This window comes from Phycodurus eques, chromosome 15 (assembly GCF_024500275.1).
Source record: "Phycodurus eques isolate BA_2022a chromosome 15, UOR_Pequ_1.1, whole genome shotgun sequence".
Lineage (NCBI taxonomy): Eukaryota > Metazoa > Chordata > Actinopteri > Syngnathiformes > Syngnathidae > Phycodurus > Phycodurus eques.
Window position 1 is genome coordinate 7,282,194 of NC_084539.1, and position 17,614 is coordinate 7,299,807.

Below are 17,614 nucleotides of genomic sequence, written 5' to 3' on the forward strand. Positions count from 1 at the left end.
GTTGAGAATCACTGATCTAAAGTGCCCAGAAAATTTGATAAATGTAGCAACGAAGTTGGCGACACTGACTAGCCGCTTGTGTAATCAAGTGTAGTGATTGTGTAGTCATTGTTGTGGACAGTTACTGTTACAACCAAAAGCATACGTTCAAGGCTTTTGTATTACAACTGCTTTTGTTTTAACTGAATACCAGTCAGTCTTAATAACAAGAGAAAAAAAACTAAATTCTGCATGATTTAGCATCCAAGTGCAGTTTTCTATTCTATAGTCTCTCCACTCATTTTCCATGATTTGTAACCTCTTTTGGCTCTGACTATTCCTGTGGGAGAATATTTCCCTGGCACAGGCGCCAATTGGGCAATTTTGATTTGATAGCATGCTGAAAAATGACCCATTTATTAGCTTTGATAATTAGAGCTAATGGATCATCGCAATTTTCCAAAGCCTGGCATGAAAAGGGAATGAGCTTACAATTTGGATACATGCTGCATGATTTATAGTAAATGGGAGTAAGCGCGGCTAATCGCTGAACAACTTGATGTATTTGTTTTTTTTCCTCTCTCCATGGTAACGCGTCAATGTGCTAATATGTGCTTAAACAATGCGGTGTGTGTGTGTGTATGGGTGCATGTATGTGCATGTTGGTTGTGTTTTTCTCGCAAGGTGTCGCAGATGTGGCGAGGACGCAAGGGCACTCCAGGTGCATCATAATGACGCACGTCCATGTCGCAGTCCTTGGCAGTGTCCTTCAAAACGAGGGGGGGGGGAATTTGCGAGGCAGGTTTGTTTTACAAGGTTTAATGATTCCCGACGTTATTTAAAAAAAAAAAAAAAAAAAGATGGGCTGATTGATCAGGCTTTATTGATCTGCCACAACCCTTTGACCTCCTAATTGATGTGGCGGGTCCTGCAACGACGCCTCGGATCAGAAGCTATAGGGTTTGGGAAAGGCTACCCATGGGAATGGTGGCTTAAACACACACACACATACACGCACACACATATATACACACCCATACAGTACAGCTTAATCAACTTGGTGCCATTGTTACATCGCCATGCCCTCGATAACCCCAATTTGCATAATCGGCTTTTTGCATTGTGTGGCCCAGACACATTACGGTGCGGCGTTGCATTGTTGACTGTGAATCAGCAGGCACCCATTGTTTGCTCATCTGCATTGTTTACTTATGCCACAGCATGTGTTTTTCAGCTTTAGCCCGCCCGCTAAACGCATTACAGCACCTCCTTCGCCCCGCATATACATTACATCTGTGCGTCGCAGTCCTGTCAACAACACACACAATGTTGTTGACACACTGGGCGCACCCCGAAGCGCATGAGTCATATTCTTTGCATCGGCTTGTGTTACTGTTCTTTACTGTATGCATTCTGGACAATCCGGATATGTTTTTTCCTGCCGGGAAGTTAAATGTGGTCACCGATCGCAGAAGCATCCATCCCCCGTGTTTCATCCCTTCAAACAAGGCAGAATCAGGAATACATAACTTGACATATAATCAACTTGTTTTTGAGGGTGCACCCTGGTGAAAAGAGGTGCGCCAACTCTGTCGGAACGTTAAATGGGGTTCACAGCTTCAAGTGTGTAGGAATGGCCTTTTTCCAGGTACGCTCTGGGCTGAGGCGGTGTTACAACTTAATTTTTTTTTAAGGGTGTGCATTGGGGATGAGGGTGCTGCACTTTTGTCCGGATGTTTATGGTGGTGTGCGGCTTCACAAATTTAGGAAGGGCCTAGGGTGTGTACTGACGAGAGGGGGTGCATCAACTCGGTGGGTGGGGATGTAGTAGGGGGTATGCGGCTTCAAAAGTTTCAAAATGGCCTGTTTTGAGGTTCTGTGCCGGTGAGAGGGAGATGTTGAAGGGGGTGCGCAAATTCAAAAGGTCGGGAGTGGCTTTTTTGAGGGTGTTTATTGGGGGATTGTATCAACTCTGTCAGGATGTTAAAAGGCATGCATGGCTTCGAAAGCTTCACAATGACAGTTTTTAGGGTATGTGCTGCGAAGTGGGTGTGCGTCAATTCTGTCGGTAAGTTGGCGACGCGCGGCTTAAAAACTTTAGCAATGTCCTTTTTCTTGAGGGTGTGCGATGGGGTTTGCGATATGCCAACTCTGTCGGCATGTCAGAAGGGGTGTGTGGCTCCAAAAGTTAGGGAATGGCTGATTTAAAGGATTATGAAGTAATAATTTCGTGCTTAGTGTGGCTCACAAGATGTAGTTGAGTCATTCCATTTGAATCACAGGCTTTATCAACATTAAGTTGAGTGTAAACACACTTTTGTTAGAGGACAGGGCTGCACGTACTGTGTTGAGCAAAAAAACTCTTTGTAGTATTAAAAAAAGAGTAAATGTAAATAAAGGACACTTGAGAGTGCTTTGAATTTGTCGGCATGTTTTTCTGTGGGGTTTAGCTGACAGATTGTTACAAAGCTTTCAAATGATGCTGCTCGACCTGTGATTTCTTTGTAAACATACTTTTCCCTGAGGAAATATTGTAAAGTGGATGAATGTGTCCCAGGTCATCAATATTATCACTTATATTTTCACAGAAAAGTCAATATTATATTACGTTAATATGTAAAAGTTCATTTTGTAACGTTCCAACTTTTTTCTCTTAACATTTCTACTTTATTCTGAGAATATTTGTTTGGAGGAAGAAACAACCTTCTTTTTGTAACATTGTAACTTTTTTTTTTGGATGATATATTACTTTTACCTTGACTAAATACCACCGTGATCATGTCACATTATGACTTTTTTTCCAATTAACATTACAACTTATTTTTTCTAGTATTCCTAATAAATAAGACCCTGCCCACTCTGTCACGACGTCGGCGCGGGTGCGCAGGTTTGACCAGCTTTTTTGGGGGTGCGCTAATTCTGCTGTGATGTTGAAGTGGAAGCATACCTTTAAAAGTTTTGGAATTTTTTTTTTTAGGATTTTTACTGAGGAGCATGGTTGTGTTAACTCTGTGAGATTTTTGCGATGTTGAATTGCGTGTGCAACTTCAAAAGTCCGGAAGTGACCTTTTACTGGGTGCGTGCTGAGAGACGGGGTCTCCCTACTCTTTTGAGATCTTGAAAGGGGTGCACTGCTTCAAAGGTTCGAGAATGGCTTTTTTTTTAGGGCAGGGGTCGGCAACTAAGTAAAGCAACAAAATTTCCTGACAATTCAATTTAAGGCCAAAATTATATTTTCATTAGGCAAAGCCTGCTTTTCCTAGTACAAAAAAAAAAAAAAAAAAAAAAAATTGTTTTTGTTATTTGTACTATTATATTGTGTACAAAAATGTAATTTAATGAATTTATTCATTTAAAATAAATGAATTTGCTGCGATTGGCTGGCGACCGGTTCGGGTTGTACCCCGCCTACCGCTGGGATAGGCTCCACCAGCCCGCGACCCTAATGAGGAGAAGCGGTGAAAGAAAATGGATGGATGGACAAATGAATTTGCTACACGCTGTTATGACTGTGTTACTTCTGCAGCTCCTCACAGTGTCGTGAAACAGTAACCTAGCGCTAATGAGGCGGCTGCCTGTAATTACTTACGCACCCTGTCTTTTAAGACTTGCCAGTTAAATAATTGCCATTTTAAATCATAAACACTTCTCTGAGCCTAATTAATGGATTAAATTTGTGACCGAAACCTTGACTCTTTGGTAGAAAAATACCCGTACGTTTCTTCTGAGCTGAAATGAAAATGTAATGTTTAAACAGGCCATTTGCAGATTTTTCAATGACGGCCGTCCACTTGAGCCATCTCGTTCCTGACCACGCCAAGAACAAACTAATCGTCATATTTACATCAAACGTCACAGAAGACAAGACTAATAATAGTAGCGAGGTTGCTTAGGGCGAAGGAAGCAGCACGAGGGGCACCTCCCGCCCCATCGCTTGCGAAGCGACACTCAGTGCACTGGAGAGACTGGGTGTGCAACCTCATTTTCAGGATGTAGAAAGGAGTGCACAATTTCAAAGGTTTTAGAGTTACCGTTTTTTTAATGGTGTGCGCTGAGTATCGGGGCTTTAAAAGTTTAAGATTGGCCTTACTTTTTCAGGGTGTGCACTGGAAAGAGGTGGTGCGCCAAATGCTTGGCATGTCGAAAGGAGCGAACCGATGAAGTTTTATTTTTCATTTTCTTCCAGCGGGCCGTATCCCATTCACCTTAGCAGACATTTTCCACTCGTCCTTACCCAAAGGGATCAGACTACCTCAAGAAGCGTTCCGAGGAATCATCTCTTTCCTTGCCACACTTGGCAACGTCGCGGCCTCGTGCCAAATCAGGCTTGGATGCGTCAACTCGGTTCATTCATCTGCACAGAGCGCACTCCACTTTGTGTTTTTATGGATGAGCGTCAGTGCAAGTGTATTTCAAGCGGGCCGGCTAACGAGCGCATTAAACATCTCCATATGGACGTTTCCTAGCGTCTAGACGGAGGGGCAGTGGCGGTGGCGAGCGGCGGTGTGCTGACTGTGCCGTACTCTGCGCATATAATTCTTCCCCCAAAAGCAGCGCAATTCAAACAAGGTTCCAACAGCCTCGGTTGTGGTCTCTGAGCTATGATGGATTAATATTATTTACTACACGCTTCACTCACAACAGCCGCAGCCAAAATGCAGGATGTGGCTGTGACGGCGACTTTTTGAACGCCGGGCCCTTCCTGTTAAGACTAATTCATCACACTTTCTCCCTTTTGAGGAACAATTGATCTTCTCAAAAAAGTCCCATAAAGGCTGGCACCTTAATGCTTTCGTCTATATTACTGCTTACGGGAGTGGCTATAAACCTTGTGAGCTCATTAATTTTCGTAATGAACCGGCATAAAGCAGAAGTGTCCAAAAATACTGCACTGGAAAATACCTCTCTTAAAGTGTATTGTGAAAGTAAATTCAATGTTTTGGCTAATTTGCATTATACAGTGACACCTCTTCCAGAACGCCGGTTGAAGCTTTTTAGGGTGCGCGCTGGGGCTATGGCAACTCTTGTCAAAGTTTGAGAATGGCCTTTTTTTATTTGCTGGGAAGAGTTGGTGTGACAATTTTGGCAGGGTGTTGTAAAGGGCAAGTAGCATTCATAAGTATCAGAAAAGCCTTTATTAGGGTGTGCGCTTGGTGGAGTGGGTGCGCCATCTCTGTTAGGATGTTGGTGGTGCGCAGCTTGAAAAGTTTGAGAAAGGCCTCTTTTAGGGTGTCCGCTGAGGACAGGGGGTGTGCTAATTCTACCAGCATGTTTGAAGGGTTTACACAGCCTTAAAAGCTTGTGACATGGCTTCCTTTTATGGCGTATTATAGGGGACGGGCGTGCGCCCGCTCTGTGATGTCGAATGGCGTGTGCAGCGTCAAAGGTTTTTGTGTGGCCTTGTTTTTTTTGTGGGTGAGGAGGTGTGACAACTGTTGGAATGTTGAAAGGAAGGGGTACATTTCTTCAAAAAATCGACCGTGACCTTTCTTGGGATTGCGATGACGATAGGGGGTGCACCACTCTCAGGGTGTTGAAAGAGGTGGGCAGCCTCAGAAGTTTTAGAATGGTCTTTTTGAGGTGGTGTGACAACTCAGTCGATATTTTGAAACGGGGTTTGTGCCTTAAAAAAATTGGGAATGGCCTTCTTTTACGGTATGTGTTTGGGAGAAGCGGTGTCCCAATTCTGGTAAGATGTTGAAATTGGTGCGCAGCTTCAAAAGTACGAGAATGGGAGAGGGTGTATGACAATTCTGTTGACGTTGAAGGGGGTGCTTGGCTTCAAAAGTTTTAATTCCTTTTTTCGGGTGTGCACTGTGGAGAGGGAGTGCGCCAACTCTGTTGGGATGTTGAAGGGGTACATGGGTTCAAAAGCTTGAATGGCCTTTTTTTTTTAGGGTGCGTGCCAGCGTGAGGGAAACTGTGGTGCAGGGCGATGAGTCGCTTATGAGGTAGCTCTCTTCAGCAAAACTGGCTCAAGTGCAACCTCAAAGACGCAAGTAAGAAGCCAAGCGGCATACAGGACGGTGGGATTGTGATGAATAACGCTGTGGCATCCCGCCTCATCTCGTGTGTGTGTGTCTGTGTGTGTCTGTGTGTGCTTGTGTGTGTCGCTCCGCAGCTGGAAGCTATAACTAATGGATGCCGGAGCACGTGGAAGATCAAGTGGCCGACCGGGGGTAGTCAGAAGTGCTGGGCTGAAATATAGAAATAAAATAAATAAATAAATAATAATGTAATGGATCATGACGTGCTGATGGAAGTGCTCATGAGAGACATCATTCAAGGCCAGAAATCAGAGATGAAATGACTCAACTACACCCTGACATCCACACTAAGCTAAGCAGCCTAATACTGCAATGTGACCTTCCAATTATTGCCTCGTAATCCTTTAGATCAGCCGTTCCCCAACTTTTTAAGCCGCGCCCCCCTTTCAACATCCCGACAGAGTTGGCACACCTCCTCTTCCCAGCACATAACCTAAAGAATGCCATTTTCAAACTTTCGATGCTGCGCACCTCTTTGAACAGCGTTAATGCACCCCCTATCCGCAGTGCATACCCTATAAGAAGGCCTTCCCTAAATGTTTGAAGCCCCCTACAACAGACCAAAAAAACTGGAGCCCCCCCACCCCCCCTCTCCGCAGTGCACGCACTTAAAAAAAAAAAAAACACACCCAAACTGTTCACCTCTTTCAACATACCAACTGGGTTGGTGCACACCTTTGAAAAGTGGCAACTTTTTTCGAAACTATTCACCTCTGTGATATCCCCACAGAGTCCATCCCTCCCAGCGCACACCCTACAAAAGTGTCATTCACAAAATTTTGACGCCATGTAACTCTCTCCAACCGAGTTGGCACACCCACTTTCCCCAGTGCTCACCCTCAAAAAAGGCATTTCCCTCAATTTTGAAGCCATGCACCCCCTTCAACATAACCCCAGAGTTGGCACACACCCTGAAAAAGGCCCTTTCCAAACTGTTTAAGCTGTGCACCCCCTTCAGCATGCCGACAGAATTGGTTAACCTCGTGTCCCCAGCGCACACCCTCAAAAAAAAAGACCATATGTAAACCTTTTTTAGATCCACACGCCTTTCAACATACCGACAGCATTGGCGCACCCCATCTCTCCAGCGCACACCCTGAAGAAAAAAGGCTATTCCTGAAGTTTTGCAGCTGTGCACCACCGATAGAGTTGGCACATCCCCTCTCACCTGCACACTCACTCAACAAAACGAAAAGCAAGGCTGTCAATGTTCAATTATGCATATATGATAAAAGCATTAGCAAATTCATGAAAAAATATGCAACCATGATCCACCATTTTGGGTCGTAAATCATAAATTGTAAGGAGGAAATAACATACCATTACACTTTTAATCTTTCATCTTTTTTGGGTGGGCTTTGATATCAGGGAACCAGGCAGGACACCTCCTAGCATTAGCTTTGATGCTGACACGACGATTTGGAGATCTGTGTCCTGCTTTTTTCCTCTTTTCCCTGTCCAGCGTGCATACGATATACTGTAAATACTCCAGTGTCCATCTGAACTGGCTGCCCTTCCATGCTAAGCGCATCTAAAAAAAATGACAGCTGTCAAAAGCATTAGAAAAGATTAAACCCGATTTATGCGTATAGCGTATACATTTCCCATAATCTTTGCCATCGGTTAAACGTAACAAACAACACCTCCACGCCGGTCGCTCTTGGCCCTCGTCAGCAAGTGGTTTCCTTTTGAGCTCGGGGGAAAAAAAGGTTCTGCGTGACAGTTTTCACGGAATGGCTGAAAGTTTGAGCCGCTGCTGTGAGTTTGTAGTTGGGATTATACTCTTAAAAGCTTTCATGGTTGATTCTCTAACGCTAATATATTTAGCGTTAGAGAATCTGGCAGACGTCAAATAGTTCTATTGACATTTTTTTTTTTTTGATACTTGTTCGATATTCACCGATCATGGTTGACACTTGACAGCGTAGATGGCGTAAGATCAGCCACGACATTTGAAAATGCAAACGCATTTAGGTTTGCACTTTAAAACAGTCACAGATTAAGATCAGTGCATTAGTGGATTATGATGCTGTGTTTTTTTTCTCCTATTTATCTGCTGCCGATCGCTCCACAGTGGCTTGGATGACGCAGTGGGATTATTGCGGGAGCACGCCGCTACCGCTTTCCTCTAAACACAAGTGAGAACCAGCGACCACATCGCCACGGCAGTTGGATGATGTACACCAGTGCACTGTATCATAACGTCCCAATTCTAACGTTTGTCATTATTCTCATGAGAGACGTCAAACGTGGCTTCACAATTATTTGTAAGAATCAGTAGGACCACCTCTCGGGGCTAAGGCCTATGGAAAGGCACTTTAAGGCCTATGGAAATATTGCAAATGAAGTCTATAGAGTCTGTGGAGTATGGCAGCTTCTTGACCTAAAGCCTCTTGGGTTGGTAGGTTAAAATTGGATGTTATTTCTTGAGCGTCAGATCTAAAAATAACCACGGATCATCTTGTGTAATAAGGTGAGGTGTAACACCCTTTCAGCGGGTTTGAATGGGGAGGCTACAAGACAGACGGTAGTAAAACAGTCTCATTGCATAACAATGGGATGCCGAACGACCTCCTCATACACGCCAGACACAACAGTGGGTACACTTGCACGATCAAATAGCATCCAAAATAGAAAATAGTCTAGCTTTAGGATAATGTTAATTTTTGTTTGACACTGTCCGAGGTAAGGTCCGACAAATTTTAGGCTACCTTTTATGATATCCCACTAGGCATCTTCTGATTTTGCCGTTCCTAAACCCTTGGTTCTCAACTGTTGTCACACCAGGACTTGATTTTTCTACTGTCAAGAATTCAGGACCCACTTTAATAGACGTCATTACACATTCTTACATGTTACAAGTACCTTTCAGAGCACCGCTTTAAGAAACTGATGATGAATATGACAATTACATACAGTGGAACCTTGATAAAACGGACCTCGATATAACGGATATCAGATCAAACGGACTGTCGGGTCTGAGCAATGTGTCTAAAAATAGTTTACATTTGTCACATAAAAGGCCGTTGACAAAGTCTGTTAGTTACAGAATTGGCCGCTGTTGTTTACTGGAACTGTGGCGCAATGCAGGCAGAGCATAGGACATATTTCAGGGTCACAGACATACAATACTAGAACCTCCTGTGCCTATGTGGTGGTCATGTTGAATGTGTGGTTTTGACGTGGTGGCCATGTAACAATGGTAAATCTATTGTCTATTGTACATAGGGCAGAGAGAGAGTGTGTGTCATGGCTGCAGCCCTCAGGAGGACAAAACACCAGTCTTTGTAGTCTGGAACATGCTATTTTAGGTACAATAACAGTTATTTTTTTGTCAAGCAATTCACCTATGGCAACAGATTTGGAACTAGGAAGCACGCTAATTCCTTGCGGCTCATGAAAGCAACTCGCCTATGATGAGTACTGTATGTCAACAATGTCACCATGACCAAACACACCGACCGGCGTGGTAAATTTAGATATAACGTGAAACTTTCAAACATTTTCAAACTTTTTAAAATATTTATTTACAATAACTTTGTACTGTACTGGGCATTTTAGGCCAGAGGAAAAAACCTACAAAACATTATTATTTTTTTTTTAATTGTACAGTAATATCAGAATCAGAATCCTCTTTATTTGCCAAGTATGTCAAATGGCTTCAAAAAGCCATTTGACATACAAGACTGCCTAGAGCATATGGCGTCAAAAAAAAAAAAAAAAATGCTTCAATGTAGCGGACAATCGTATCGGACAAAATTCTTGAAGCACCAGACGTCCTTCAACATCCCTAGTCGGTGCAACTCTTCGTCCCAGCACACACACACACACTCCCCAAAAGGCTATTCCTAAACGTATGAAACCACTTTAAAAATCCCAACAGAGAAAGAAACAGCGGAACACCTTTACCCATGACACACCCTCAGTAGAAAGGACATTGTCAAACTTTTGCAGCAGGATAAAGATTCAAGATTCCAATTGAGTCGGCGCCCCATCAAGTTGGTGCACCACAGCACTTTATAAAAACCGGACGTATATTGTTGTTGATGGCAATCTTACATACCACCAGGCGTCCTCCAGTTCAGCCTTTCCTAAAATGTTCAAGCCACACACCCACTTCAACATCCTATAATAATAGTTTTGGCACACCATCTCTCCCGTGCACACCCCTGAAGAAAGCCTGTTTGTAACCTACTGTATGAACCATTATGTTTACAATTAAATTGTACAGAGAAATTCTAACATTTAGCATTTTTAAAAATTACACTTGTTGTGTGAGAAAATATTGTATCTCATCCATGTGTATTTAAGTTTGGCATCTAGAACCCCACTCATAAAAAGTGTAACGATGCAACCAAATCTGAAAAGGAAAATGCGTTCACAACCTTACCATTTCACCGCTGTTTTAAAAACTGCGGCTCTTCCTTTCAAGGTCATACACCATGTCAATATTTCAAAATGTCAATATGCCCCAACCACTACCCCCACCCACCCCACCACCAACCAACCTCCACCCACCCCATGCTGGAGACACAAAGGGAAATATGTGGGCCGAAGTCGCAACAACACAAGAAGGAAGAAGGCAAATATTGAATGTTTGTTCCCCCTTGCCTTTAATGGTAGGTGGCAACACACATTTACAACAAACAGCACAAGGGAAATTCCACATGATGGTCTCTCTGGAAGAAAGAAAAAAAAAACGTAACGTCTCTATGGACAGACACGACATGTAAAGTCTATGGAAAGACAATTTAAAGCTTGTGCAAACACAATGTGTGTAAAGTCCATGGAAGAACACTCCATATAAATATGAAGTTTATGGAAAGAAACATTATGTACAGTCTATGGAAAGAAACATGTAGAATGTATGGAAAGATATCACATTTAAAGTCTATGGAAATACACTAGATGCCAAGCCTATGGAAAGACGCTTCATGTAAATACATCTTAAATTTATGTTCTTCATGTAAAGTCTGGAAATTCATTTCATTGAAAGTCTATGTAAAGACAATGCATCGTATCGTATATCTTATATCAATTATATTGAAATAAAATACATGCAAAGGCTATTGAAAACGATGTAACGGCTATAGAAATATATACAGAAAACAATTTATGGAAAGGCTAAAGGAATAAAATGCATATAAAGTCTAAGACGATACATGTAAAGTCCAAAAAAAACCATGCAGATAAAGTCTATGAATGGTGAGCTCGTAGCATACTAACGTACGAAGTACAAAAAGGCAAATCCGGTTATTTAATTATTTTTTTGTTGTTGCAGTGGTTAGTGTACTGTATTATTGCACTTGTTAATGTTAAAAAAAAATGTATACGCGAGGCCCATCTGTGACTTCAAGACACATTATTTAGGCTACTGACTGTTTTACCCACCGTAGTTAATACTTCTTGTTACACTTGTATAAAACGATACTTTGCAAAAATAGCCTGTACATTTTCTTTTTTCCTGTGACAGTTTGATCCCGGGACGTATTATTTCTCCATTATTTACTGTCGGGGGTGGGGTGGGTGTCTAAATGCAATATGTGTAAATATAAATATGGATTTCACTGTGAATGCATGGCAAGCTGGTTCAGGTTGTAGCCACTAGGGGGCTACAGCACACACAGTAAACATCACCATATCCCAGCATACAGTGGACAGTGAGAATTCCCTACCTGCGTGCCTGCGTGCGTGTGGGTATGCGTGCGTGCGTGTGTGTGTGTGTGACTTCCCACTTTTGGGAGATAAGATCACCTACATACACACACATCCGGAACATTTGAAACACGAGTTGTTCTTTTCGAATATGCACACACAAACACACACACACACACACACACACACTTGGGGAACAACCGGCTCCGCGAGCGAGCGAGGAGCGACTGGTGCGTACAAGTGTGCCCGCTTTAGGCGCGCGTGAGGACGGCGATGCTGCGGCTGACGCGCCCCTTGTCCCGCTCCGCCGCAACTTTTTGGACTTTTTAACAATTATTTTTAAACACACGCATCCAAAAGGAAGTTTGTGTGTGTGTGTATATATATATATATATATATATATATATATATTTTTTTTTTTTTTTTTAATTATTATTATTTTTTTGAGGGCACTTATTCTAATAAATATGAGTGGTCGCCCCGCCGTCACTTTGCCTCGCCTTTTTAATTGGTCAAATGTCTTATTGTGCTTAAGGGTGGGATAAATCCTTCAAAAAAGAAAAGAGAGAGAGAAAAAAGGTGTGACAGCAGCTTGGCGGACAACTGTGGATCTCTGCGAGTAACTCCTTCCGTCCAAAGGGGGTGGGGGTGGGTGGGGTGGGGGGTGGGGGTGTGATGAGGAGGGGGGGCATCGGCCGTACCCCCCCCCCCCCCCTCTCCTTGATTGATTAGTTATTAGTCATCCCTTTGGCTAAATGGGACCCATTGAAAAGGCACCGTGGAACACATACATGAATCAAATATTCCTCGTGTCCCCACAATGTCTCCACAGTAGTTTTGCTTAAGAAGAGAGGGGGTCGTGGCTTAGCATTATAAAGAGAAGGGGAAAACAGCAAAGCTTTATGAGGTTTATTTAGACACTTTCCACCGCAAAAAAAAGAAGAGGACTCCAAACAGAAGAGGAATTGTGGACTATATTTTTCTATTTTGGGCTTTATGTCACATTGGTTGGCATTTTTCATTGTAAAAAAATGAAACTTTGGACATCTCCCTGGGTGTCCTGCCTGGTGATTCTCATCCTGTGTTTTGGATCAGAGTGCGGGACGGTGGAGCGGCGGAAAGGCAGATCCAAGAGGGACTTGGTGCGCATTAGGGAGGCGAGAGCCACCGTGCCGGGGGCTTGCGCCACGCGTCTGCCCCGGGGCAAGCGCTCCCTGGCCGGTTTGGAGCGCCGGGGGCTCCGGCAGCGTCGGCGCTCCTCCTCGCAGCCGGACGTGAGCTCCACTGAGCGGGGCAAGGCGGTCTATTTCACCGGCAGGGGCGACCAGCTCCGGCTGAAGCCCGGCGTGGAGATCCCCAGAGGAAACTTCACACTTGAGATGTGGATCAAGCCGGAGGGAGGTCAGCGATCCCCCACTGTTATAGCAGGTAGGAAGAACATCTCTTTATGCTCCATTTTAAGGGGAAAATGACAAGCGACGGGGGGCTTTTTTTGTGCAGTTTATGCCACTTAATCCGCGCTGCCCAATGATGTCAGCGCGTGCGTGTGTCAACTTTGCATCAGTCGTGTACGGATCAATGCAAAAATGCATTCAGCTCGCCTCGGATGGAACACATTTAGCGCCGCGTCAGCTGGTGCGGCCGCGCGTTCAGACGTATTCCTCCAAAAGCCCACTTGGCTATTTTAAAGCTATGATGTAATGGCCCAAAAAGTTTGACGCGCGAGCACGTCACAAGAAGTGAATATGTAGCGCGTGTCACGCGTTTATTGATTCTTTTATTTAGTACGGTCGTTCAAAAGATCGGCTCCAGCATTTACTGCTTTTTTTTTTTTTTTTTTGCGCACTTTTACGCACCGGCCACGCTTCCCCCTCCACGCAACCCAAAAAATAAATAAATAGTAATAATAATGGCTCTTAATAATAAAAGCTCTAAGTTAGATTTAAGTGCATGATAGATCAAGATGATACATCGAGGTGAGGAGACGGGCTCGAGTGGGTCGTCCGCTCGGGTCTACAGCCGCGCTTACAAAGCGCCACCAAAAGTCGAGGTGTTAAATCAATTTACAGAGAACGTCGACGCGCGCTACCTCGCCTCGCCCATAAGGGGCGTCGCGCTACACGTTACCTGCACACTGCCTTTACGTTGTTGTGCAGATGGCTGCTTGGCGGCTTTTGAACCGAACTGAACTGGAATGAACCTGGTACCTCCTCACACGGACGCATGCAGCACGTTTTGGTGGGACTTTCACTCGACTGTATGAGCAAACGCTCTTTTTTGTTTTTTTTGTTTTTTTCAGTCTGCGTCTGACTTCACACACACATAATCACAATGGTGTGTGTGTGTGTTGTTTGCAGAGCACACTTTTAGAGTTGCCAGTTGGCAGGGAGATGCTCTGCAAAGGCAAAAAAAAAAAAAAAAAAAACATTCAAAGAGTTTGTGGTGACATTTAATGACGATTATAAGTACGCACATGCAGCGCTTGCTACACTTTAAACACTTTTAAAGATGCACTGCACAGACTGAGAACATGATTCCAACGCAAATATTTTTTCCCCCATGCCATCTCTCACTACTTTGTCACCTTCTGCCATGCTGGGGGGAGGGTGGGGTGGGGGAAACGGGGGACCCTAAAGAGAGCAAATAAGATGATCAAACATTCCCAATAAAGCCTAATCTTTTAAATCTAATTCAGGCCTCTGCAAATGCCCCATCCCCTTGTTTTGATCCATGGGGCTTGTTTACAGCAGCTGTTTTCTAGACCGACTTGTTTTGACCATTGCAGTTTTCTCCTTTCCTGTGTCCTCATCGCCCCCTCCTCCTTCCCCCTCGTCTCCCTCTCTTTTCTAAAGTTTCTTATTTTTGACCTGTTTACTTATGTTGTTATTTTTCATTTGGAAAGTTGGGGAAACCGTGCGTGACATCAGACAGGCTGGGAAAAAAGTCACCTCAGTGTCCTTGGGCAATTTATAAGATGCTCTATATGGATTAATTAATCAGTTATGGGTTGGACTAGCCCTTAACATCTTAACTATTCATCTTAGCAAGACATTTGGGACAATTCTGTGCATCTAATCCTATGGAAAGAATTCGAGCAAGGCCTTATTTTGTGCTCCAGAGTAAAGCATGCTCAGATTATTTCGGTATAGAAGAACAGATTTTTTTTTGCTTCTTGCGTACGGCCAGCCGTGCTAATATTTTTGTCCATATATTCCCCCACCGACGAACTGCTTAACTCGGCACAGCTTTGTTTGGAAGTGGCATCATACTTTGAAAGACATGCTTAGATGAGTTCGCTAAAGAAGAACCGATTTTTCCCATCACTGTAGGTGTAACGGGCAAGTGTCTCAATACTGTATGTTTGTCCATACACAGTGGAAGGGGTGATAGGGACTACGTACCCGCTGCTACGAATAGTGAGAAAACGTGAATAATGGATGCCCCGCAAAAATGTTTAGAACTGTCTATATTCAAGTTCAAACCTTAAATATACTGTACCACAAACTATGATTCAAAAGTTTATTATACAAACCCCAATTCCAATAAAGTTGCGACATTTTTTTAAAATTTAAATAAAAACAGGTGGGCTTTGTAGGTTGGATTCTTCCCCATTCTTGCTTGATGTACAACTTCAGTTGCTCAACAGTCTGGGCTTTCCATTGTCATATTTTGCACTTCATAATGTGCTACACATTTTCAGTGGGAGACAGGTCTGGACTGCTGGAAGGCCAGGCTGGTAATCACACTCTTTTACAACAAAGCCACGCTGTTGTAACACTTGTAGAATGTGGCTTGGCATTGTCTTGCTGAAATAAGCAGGAACATCCCTGAAAAAGCGTTGCTTGGATGGCAGCGTATTTTGCTCCAACATTAAATCACAACATCCCGACTTCATTAGAATTAGGGTTTGTAATTTTAAACTCATTTTATAACATTGTCCTTTGACAAAAAAATGCTTACAAATGGTTTGATTGAGAAAAAAATTTGCTGCAAGTGCACATGTACACGCACAAAGACTCCCCAACTTCCACGAACAACCCAGGCTAAATTAGGAAAGATCTTTGTCTTTCAGTGTACATAACTGCAACAATACTTCCGTGACACCATTTGCTGCTGTCCTTTTAGCCAGCGTCTTTGGGTGCTACAAAAAAAACATAAATATGCAAATAGGTTAGTTTTCCAGTGACAAGCTGAGGATAGGTTCCACAGACAAGAATGTAAATGGGGGTGGGGTTCACTCTATTCCGTTTTTTTCCACTGCTTAGCTCGGCTCAGCTCCGTTTGTTGGCGGAGGGATTCGATGAAAACCACACCCTATTGAATGCGTCATTTGAAATGCCAATGAACAACACCGTTTTTATCCAAGAGGAGACAGAGGGCCACTACGGCAATGTGGAGACTGTGGAGTTTTAATACTGCAGCGTCTGGCAGGAAAGCACAGCGAGCTTATGTAAGTACACAGGTTTATTTTTGTCATTTGTAGCTGTGTTTTCGCAAATGTTACAATGACAAAGCTGCTTGATCAATGAGCAACCAGCAGTACTTTCTGTCTCCCAACAGACCAGATCACAGTAATAGTTTCTCAAAGCACTTGGTTGTAATTACTGCATAATATTTAATAATAAATAACAGACTCAATGTTTATTTATTTATTTATTTATTTTTAGGAAAGTGCAACATCAATAGCTTGTCTAACTTGGTAAGGTATGGAGTCATTTCCTGGGTTTCGGTTGTTTGGAGTGTGGGATTTTGCTCTGTAACTGTTGACCCTTTTCACTATTCAGCTACCGTATATTCTCGCTGATTTACCGTTAGTCGTCGGTTACTGCTGTTACGGATGAGAGGACTAGTAGCTTAAAAGAGCCGCTCCGCACCATGGTAGGAAGGATTTTACAATAGACCATCCCCCTGTAGCCTGTGCCGCGCAAGTTAGCTTAGCACTATGCTTGGCGTTCCCTTTGGTTTTTTCCAAGCAGCCGGAAAACCAGGTAACATGTGTGACTGTTTGGAAAGTTTGGCATAGTACCAAAAGCATACAGCCAGAGGCTGAGCTGCACTGTGTTTGTTTATGGAGTAGCATGAGACAATTACATTTCTTGTTCCTTCAGTGATCATAACTCGTACCAAAAAAAGGGGGCATTTGTGTACATGAAGGGCTTGTTTAGAAGGCTATTTTCCTTTCTGACCAGGGAGCTGACAAAGTCATCTTTTTGGTTGTCCATTATTGTCAATAGGCATCCATTAACATTCAACAGATCATATATCTGGGTACGTCTTGTGCTCTTCTTTAGCTTAGTGCTGCTGTGACTGTTACATGTGGTCAGAATTGATCCCAGCTTTAAAAAATAAAATAAAAAATGCCTGTTACACACAGACACACACACAATCAGAACATCAAGATATGCGTCCAAACGTTATCCAAACTTTATTTTGGCCTATTAGCCCCGTATCCAGGTCATGTTGCGTTGTCCCGCATCAAAGGAAGAAGAAAATAAATGTTAAGGTGAACCAAGGTTCTCTCCAGGGAGAATTCCATGCAGACGTCAGCTGATATTTGCTGAGATAATAGATGCTCTATAACGCAGTGCTTCAGTTGCTTCGGTTGTATTCGTGTCTGGTACCCAGATGAAGGCAATCATTCATACTTAACCACAAAAAAATGTCATCATGGGAAGAAAAAGACTTAATATGTCTATTTGGGATTTTCAAATGTCTGTTTTACAGACGGCAGCACGGTGGACAACTAGTTAGCGCATCTGCCCCACAGTTCTGACGTTCAAGGAGTCGAGTCTTCATTCTATTTGGAGTTTTTTATGTTCTCACTCGCTTGCATGGGATTTATCCAGGGTATTCTGGCTTCCTCTCACATTCTAAAAACATGCATATTAGGTACAGTGGCGGGGATAGGGACCAGGCCTGACTGCGAATAGCCG

General features: G+C 43.3%; 1 protein-coding gene across 2 annotated transcripts in view; it reads left to right on the forward strand.

The window, feature by feature from the left end:
* The first annotated feature begins 12,442 nt into the window (after positions 1-12,442).
* pappaa (pregnancy-associated plasma protein A, pappalysin 1a) overlaps positions 12,443-17,614 on the forward strand; it is a 114,918-nt gene continuing 109,746 nt past the window's right edge. For both annotated transcript variants that reach the window (XM_061698279.1, XM_061698280.1), the window contains exon 1: positions 12,443-13,109. In XM_061698279.1, coding sequence (XP_061554263.1) covers positions 12,713-13,109 — 397 coding nt within the window. In that variant the 5' untranslated portion in view covers positions 12,443-12,712. The remainder of the gene's footprint in view (positions 13,110-17,614) is intronic.